The following is an 8,450-nucleotide window of genomic DNA, read 5'->3' as shown; positions in this document are numbered from 1 at the left end:
CCTAAAAACATGAGGGTTTGTTGATGCACCACAAAATGACTTCAAACAAGATAAGGGAGATGCCCATACTTTCTCTAAGAAAGCTCTATTATTTTATTTATTCTCTTTCAATGAACTCCACACCCTACAATATGATGTCTTCATCTAAACCTGACAACCTTTGGAGTTTTTCCCCAAATCCTACAGACCCCCCCCCCCCCCCCCCCCCCCCAAGCTTTGAAGATATCTCCAAATTAGCTCTCAAGAAATATCAAAACTCAAAAATACCCTTCTTTAGTTTTGGTTTCATAACATTCTTGTGCTTCGAATAAATAAATTAAAGATGCATATAAGGCTTGGAAAAATAATACAGACTCAATAAGCATGAACATCATCTTCGATTCATTGTTTCAACCCAGGAGAAAATTCTAGTGGAAAAGTACAAAAAGAACATTACCCTACAGCATTACATGGATGAAATATTATTGTAATAAGTTACTAGAAATAGAAGGATGAAAGCTTTGTAGCCTTCTCCCATTTCAGCTAAGCTTCGTAACCTTATTCCGTCTTTTTTGTTGAAGATCCATAGAGGAGAGGATCGGTCTGATAGTATACAATGTCCCCTGTATCACTAACGTAATGGTCCTGTTTCATGCTTTTTACTAGATTTCCAATTAAATGAAATGGTAGAGGTCCAGATTTCTTCGGTTCCCTATAGTACTTCCCTAGAACGGGCTTCGCCGCCTTTGTCTGCAATTAAGATCAAGTACCAAGAAATTAGTACCACTAGGTCTTAATGGGTGCTTGTGAAATGATACTCATTTTGTTTTAGAAGATCAAAAAAAGGAGATACTTACTGCTTCTATCAAATGATAATGTGGGATTTGAGGGAACAAATGATGGACAACATGGGTCCCAATATCATGATGGATATTGTTAATCCATCCGTAGTCACGATCAACGGTCGTAAGCCCTCCTCGTAGATAACTCCATTCCTGTCCATGTGTAAACCAAATTAGGAAATATAATTTTGAACAAACAACATGGGTTCACTACTCTCAACCACCCAAATCCTATCTCAAGATGCACTGTTATTCATGTTCATGACGCTCTCAGGGGTGGAGCCAGGACTTTGCTCATGTGGGGGCAACCAAGAGTAGAAAAAAAATTTGTGGGGACAATTAAGAGTTAAAAAAACTTGCTGTGGGGGCAGCAACTAAGAGTGGAAAAAATTTTGTGGGGGCAATAGTGACAAATTTCTTTATCCGTCGCTAAAATCTGTCGCAATAGCCCATTAATAGATAGAATTTGAAAACTCTTGTGGGGAAAAGTGCCCCCACAGCCCCCACTCTAAATCCTCTCCTGGACACTCTTTCAGGGCCAATGTCTCGTGTGCAAAAAATTTCGGCTTGATTGGTGACTTCTAACCATTGGCTTTGATCAATTTTTGTGAACTCGAATCCAATGTCTAAACATTACCAATCTAGCTGACTTTTGATTTATAAATTAACGTAACTCGAATCCAATGTCTAGATATTACCAATCTAGCTGACTTTTGATCTATAAATTCACTATGGGTGGCAAAGTAGGCTACAAAGGGTGTGATCAGGAGACAACCATGACTACAAAATCTAGAAAAAAGTTAAAAAATCCATACTTGTCCACGGTAATACGGTAGTTTTTGTTCGTGTCCATGGTGATGCAAGTAAGTCACAAAATCCAACCACATAACAAAAATCTGCAATTCAAAGCAAAATTCAATAAAGAACATCACAGAAGAGAAACAACAATCAGACCAATTCCAAGAATTAAAACTTACCAAATAGGGAACCCCATAGAAATTAAGCACCTTAATAGGACCAACTACACATGATGTCACAACAAGCAAGATCACCATTGCTGTCCAACATAATGTGGAGGTGATCACATCTTTTCTCTCATTAGGAGAGAACAGATCACTATTGGGGTTGAAATGAGAACCTTGCTTTCCAGGACTTCTATACCACTGTAAGCCAAAACCCAAAACCCAAAATCAAATACTCACAAATACAAAGAAATGTGTACTTATTAGCTTCATATATAAAGAATTTATTAAACCATATATGATTAATGAAAAATCACTCTTACCAAGTACAAAGGGTAAGCTAACATAGGGAAAGGGATCGTAAACCGCAATTTGCGACTCCTTTGATCCATGTTCTTGTATGTCTTCTCAGACAACTAAGAAGAGAGACATAGAAACATCAAATATTTTGAAAATTGAGTTAGAAAAGGAATCAAATAAAGCAGAACAGAGAAGCCATGAACAGTGATAAGTACTAACCGGGTACCACGATTCATCCTTCTCGACGTGCCCGTGATTCTGATGATGAGTCCTATGGCTGATTCTCCTATTATTTTGTTCACCAAAACAAAATTATAATTCTGGTAAACAGTTCAAGCTTCATAGGGAACTAAAACCAGAGATATATATATATTTTTTCAAATACCTCCTTTTTTATAAATTATATTAATTTTACCTCCCTAAAATTAAAAAAATAGTATAGAGTTGCCTAACTTGACCTTCGACTTGGAAAAAATATCTACAATTAAGGTAGGGTCTCTTTGAGTGCGTTTCCTCGTGAATGAGGGCTATGGGTTGAATTTTATACTCTGTTTTAAAGCTAAGAATAGAAGATATTTTCATCATCAAATCAAAGTTGAAGGTAGCAAACCCTAATTTCTCAACTCATTATTAAATTATTATTATTTATAAAAAAAACATTTGTTATTTGAGATATAGATCCATGACATTGTAAGTTTGTAACAAATTTAAAGAAAAAACAGAGATAAATAAAAATAAAAAAAACAGAACAAACCATCCATGGTAGGGTACAAGAATGAAGGAATGGAGAAGATGTCCAACCACACTATTTAGTATGTTATTGTTAGAAAAACTTCCATGGCCACTGCATATCAATCAAGAACAAACAAATTTCATCAAAATCCTAAAATGGGTATCTAAATTTCAATCCCAAAAAAAAAAAAATTGATAAAAAATTACCAGTCATGACCAAGAACAAAGAGAGCCCAAAACATGGTTCCTTGACCAACCCAATACAAAGGCCAAACAACCCAACTGTTGAAATAAGCAGCTAAGAAGGCAAAAATGAGAACTACTGCAATATCTTTAACAACATAACTCATAGACCTCCATGGATTCTTGATCCAACAATGTTGAGGAATTGCAGCTCGGATCTCACCCACCTTGAATGGTGGAGGTGCACTTGGATCAAAATCGATTTCCTCTCCATCCCCATTAAACCCATTAATCTTCTCTTCTTTTTCTTTTCTTTCTACCTCAATTTCTTTCCTACAAACAACACCATTTCTTTTACTAAGAAATCCAGATCTGGGTCGTGGAAAGAGGCGAAATATGGATCTCAGAGATAATGTAGAGGAGACCCAAGTCGCCATTAGATAGACCCAGATCAAGAAGAGAACACAAAGTTGAGGTAAAATGGGGATTGTTTTCGTGGTCTCTGTTCTTCCTCTCTTTATAGAGAAAGAGACGCAGTCGCAGAGGACCAGCTTGAATTCGTTTTAGGTTAAAGTAGCGGATGCTACGTAGTGGTTGGTACTGTCAAGTGACCAAAGCATTTTTTAGTGGGCCCATGTACGATCATTGGGCCCATCTCGTGCATTGTTCCATCAGTTTTTGTAACTCGCAATGCGACAGCGGACAGCGTGAGTTTCAGACGAATCACTCTGTAGTTGTTTTTTTTTAAAAACTTTTTCAGGAGCTCACAGAGACTTGTTAAGAGTACCGTTAGATTGTCAGTTTCGTACACGTGGTTTGAATGTGTCAGAAGGAGTTGGATTTGTAATCCAGCTACGGAATTAGTGGATATAAACTCTAAATAAAAGGTCCCACATTTCACCATAACGAATCACCCCAAGTAGGGTTGTGAATGAGTGCAGGATTTGGTCCGGCATGGTTGAATCTAAATCCGACCCTAAATTGGCTAACAATCTAAACCTAAATCGGATCCTAACGAACGAAATTGGTTTTTGAATTTTATAAAATAAAATAATTTTTTGTATGAGAGATTCTATTGCCACACCAACTTTTGCTAACTAAGGCCACCCCGATTCATATGTAAATCACAAAAAATAAGCTTCCTTTGAAGTAGTCAAGGAGTCCAATTTCCATCCTAATAAAAAATTAATTTTAAAGAAAAATAAACTTGTTATTTTAGAGAGTTGTTATTGACTCCCCAACATTTACTTGTTACACCCCAATTAAAATAAAATAAATTAATTAATGATTAAAAATAAGTAAAAGTTCCGATGCCAATAGAAACTCTCTCTCACTCTTAGATTTCTATCTACTAGATTTAGGATTTCATATAAGTTTAATCATAATTGTAAACAAGTGTTGAAGTTGTTTGAATGTGTGTTATAATGCTTTGTAATGTTGAGGTAATAATTTAAAGTTTAAACTTAGCTCTAGTGGTGGACTTAGTGTGTTTTAATCTTTAATTAGAGTGTAATAAATAATTTAAAAAATTGGGGTGTAATAAGTAAAATTTAGGGTGCCAATAGAGCTATCTTATTTTATAGTATTTTTTTTTATATTAATTTTTAAATATACTAGTAGATGGATGAAACATTGTTAGGCCTCAACCTGGATCGAAGTTAATGAAATGAAATTTTTTGAGCCTTAGCTTACAGCCCAATTGACACTCTTAACCCCAAATGTATGTTAAACCATGCATTTTGGTCCAATAGTTTTAAAACCCGTCGAGTTGATTCAAAACTCAACAGAGTAGACTCGACTTAGTTGAATTTTCAGTGACCCAACCCCAAAATTAGATGAACCAAGTCCTTGAGTCAAGTTGCCATCATCAAGTCAACCCAATTGAGTTATATTAAAATATGCATCAAGTTGAGTAGTGCGTGTGTCGCCCAAGGCATAAGGGGCATGATGACTTGCCAGAACGTAATCAGGTTGTGTCATGTGTGGTTATACTTGATATATTTTAGGGAGGAAAAAAATAAATAAATGTTATAATCATTTTACAATGTTAAAATTTTTTTTTTAATATTTATAAATTTAATATATTTTTATGTTCCATGTCCAATTTAAAGTGTAAGTCCTTGATTTAACTCGACCGAGTGGATATCCTAGTCGAGTTCAGTTTAAAACCCATGCTTTGTTACTTCTATATCAAAAAGTAGTTTAATTTAAGATAGAGTCCTGATAATCTGACTCATTTTTTTTTGTACACTTTTTGTACGACCCCTTTACAGAATTATAAAGTATTTGCTTCGGGATATACAAAAACATATCTTTATGATTTTGTAGGATTCTGTGAAGGGAGCGTACAAAAAAGAGTTAGATTATCATCGACATATGAAAAACATTAGGAGGGCTGAATTCGATTTTCTTTTTAAATGACCTTCCATGAGTTAAATTACCAAAATACTATCATAATATTTTTTAAAACTTTTTTTTTTTTAATGACACCCGTAGGCCCGACTAGCAGGGATGAGGCAATTGGCCTCTTAGAGCACCATATCTTGCCAAAATCGCACAGGTAAATGCAGTGCTCCACAAAAAACACGTACAACTTAATTTAATTGTGGAGTTCTAATGGACTCAAATGCATATTTTTTAAATTATTAAAATTGAATATATCCACACTATCTATTTGATATTATGGTAATGTCGTGTTGTTCATCTAAACCTAGATTTATTTCAACTTTCTTCCTCATTTGATAAGATTTTTATATCATTCGATCTTATTTATTTTCTTTAAGGTTCTTCTTATCTACATCGATCCTTCATTTTCTTTCTTCTTCACACCTCCTCCATTATCCCATCTTCAAGGAATCCATCTTAAATTGGCCTTAAAATCTTTCATGTCATGCAATAATGAAAGCAAAAACTCTAAGATGAGTTATCTAATGATTTTTATTCCAAAAGAAAACTCATTTTCTTGTCCAAAAAATGAAAGATGAGCTCTAGGAGAGAGAACTTGGGGTTAGGTTTTTTATTTTTATTTATTTTTACTATTTATTTTTTCAATTTTAAAATTAAATGAGGGCATTCATCATTTATTTTTTAAACTTGTTAATTAATGATAGACCATGAAATTGACTTTTAGTCAAGGAGGAAGACTTAATCTTGCTTTTTTTAAGGAATTATCAAACCTCAAACATGTCCTTTAGAGGAAGGGGTGAGGGCTGTTCGGTGGGGAGGGGGAAAGGAAGAAGGGAGGGGTTGGTGTGGGGACAAAATTTCACCAATTTTCTAGTGTGAAAAATAAAAGTAAGGGTGTTTTGGAACCAATTTTCTAGTGTGATAAGAGTGTTTTGGAACCCACCCCCCCCCCCCCCCCCCGTTTTAAAATTCGTGATATTAGGTTTATCAATTTGATCGCAATTCAACATTAATTTTTCCTTGTGATTTAACAGTGAAATTTTGATTTAGTAATTTTAAAGAACATTTTGAAGAAAAATTAATTAAAATTTCACTATTAAATCATCAAGAAAACGCAACATTAACTTACGGTCAAGAGGGTAAAGTCTAATCTTGCATTTGACAAGGGGGTAAACCTAATATCACCAATTTTACAAAGGGTGTTTTTGAAATACCCTAAAAATAAAAGCTTAAAGTTTATTGGGTGGAATCGGGGACCTACCATTTTCCAATTCCATAACCTGATTTCCTCGAAAGGGGAATGAGTTGGAAAGAGTACTCCATTGGCTCGTGTCCCCTCTTTTAAAAAGTGATCAAGGCCATCATAACCTTTCGGTGTTAACGTTCCCTTTTGAAACTTGTTTGGGAATCGATACTTTTCTAATCCTTGTTCTCAAAATCTTGGAATTATGCTCCCCTAAGAAGAATCTAATTCCTCCCACTTTGTTAACTATTTTCTTTTCAAACAGTAGAAAATCTTGTATCCACTATATTCATAAACAACAATTGTAATAAAATTTTAGAGATTATTATAATTATGAATTAACAATGCACAAATTAATCTGTCTATTAAATTATAAGATTCCTCTTAAATCTTTTCAAGTACAAAGAGTATAACTATCAAAGATATATCAAATCAAGGATTGTTTGATGGTTACTAGTTGAAGCTAGTGAGAGATAAATCTTAATAGCAAGTGAGGTTGCAACTTGGTTAAATTTGGGCTCGAATCGAAACTAAACCAATATAGGTCAAATTCACTAAATAAAAATCAGAATCCAAACCGAAATACCAATAAAACCGACCTCAGATCACATTGGTTTGGTTCGATTCTATGGGTTGCCAATATCCTATAAACCTGCTTGAAAGCAACATATTTTTATTAATAAAAATAAATAGATGATAAACACGAAGTATCATATAATAAGTCATTGGTCTATCCATAAAAAAAGTCATTAAGTTATGTCCTAACACCTAACATAATTCATAATATATATAAATCAAATCGACCAGTTTCCCATTTTCTAATCTCAGAACCGAACCAAAGCAATCGAAAGATATCAATTTGATTTGATTCTTGATTTGAACCATACCACAGTGCTCTCCTAATAGCTAGGGAGTTGGAAAGAAAGCAATATTACTTTTGGACCCCAAATATTTAGTACAAGGCATTATTATTGAAGTTATGCTGCTCCACTTTCTTCCTCCTATTGGTAAGTCATGTTGGAGTTTCTTACGGAAGTTAGGTTCCATGGCTTAGGAAAAAAAAACGTGTGATGCACATATATGCCTAAATTAGGTGCCGTGTGATGCACATGGAAGTTAGATTCCATAGCTTAAGAAAATAAGATACATAAATAAATAAATAAACATGTGTGATATACATATATATCTAAGTTGTGAATCAAAGGATATAAGTCAATTGATTTATTTATACTTCGACAATTATTGTTGTAACTCTCTCGAACAACATTAGTGTGTGTCTTCTCTTAGGCCAATGATGATGGGGTGAGCTGGACTTTGAACCCGTGACCTCTAAGTTGAGGTTACAATATGTCAACCAATTGAATTATGGGTCTAGGCCTACATGCACGATATAAGCTAATAGTCATTTTCATCATACAATTTAAGTAAATAAAGTTGAGTTACCTTCTTAGGGTAGGTTTGGTAACACTTGTGAAGTCTAAAGTCTAGAATTGTTTTTCGTGTTTTGATTTTTAGTTCAAAACTTATGGATTCATCTAGCGTACCCCATCACTGATTCAAAACTTCTAGATTTTGCTTTTGAAGTTTGAAATTTGAAACGAAACAAATGAGATTAAATCTTCTAAAGTTTGAAATTTAAAGGTGGATCACCTCCATTCAAACTTTAAAAGTGTTATCAAACACACACTTAGATATATTATAAATTTTACACAAATTAATATCGAGAACAAGTAAATTGATATACAAGTTGTGATACAAGGATAATGATCTAAAACTTAAGAGAAAAAAAAAATGGATTGAATT

General features: G+C 34.0%; 1 protein-coding gene across 1 annotated transcript; it reads right to left on the bottom strand.

The window, feature by feature from the left end:
• Window positions 1-302: 302 nt before the first annotated feature.
• LOC147385057 (acyl-lipid omega-3 desaturase (cytochrome b5), endoplasmic reticulum-like) lies at window positions 303-3,541 on the bottom strand. Its single transcript, XM_086426463.1, has 8 exons — window positions 3,023-3,541; window positions 2,838-2,927; window positions 2,303-2,369; window positions 2,107-2,199; window positions 1,799-1,984; window positions 1,637-1,717; window positions 837-974; window positions 303-729 (listed from the first exon to the last, which is right to left on the bottom strand). Exons 1-8 carry the CDS (start codon window positions 3,433-3,435, stop codon window positions 538-540), a joined length of 1,260 nt encoding a protein of 419 aa, XP_086282589.1. The 5' UTR covers window positions 3,436-3,541; the 3' UTR covers window positions 303-537.
• Between the last annotated feature and the right edge of the window lie 4,909 nt (window positions 3,542-8,450).

The sequence above is a fragment of the Akebia trifoliata genome, chromosome 15 (genome assembly GCF_017979445.1).
Source record: "Akebia trifoliata isolate Shusen 1 chromosome 15, ASM1797944v1, whole genome shotgun sequence".
In the NCBI taxonomy this organism is placed as follows: Eukaryota; Viridiplantae; Streptophyta; class Magnoliopsida; order Ranunculales; family Lardizabalaceae; genus Akebia; species Akebia trifoliata.
This window is presented reverse-complemented; position numbering and strand designations above follow the sequence as displayed.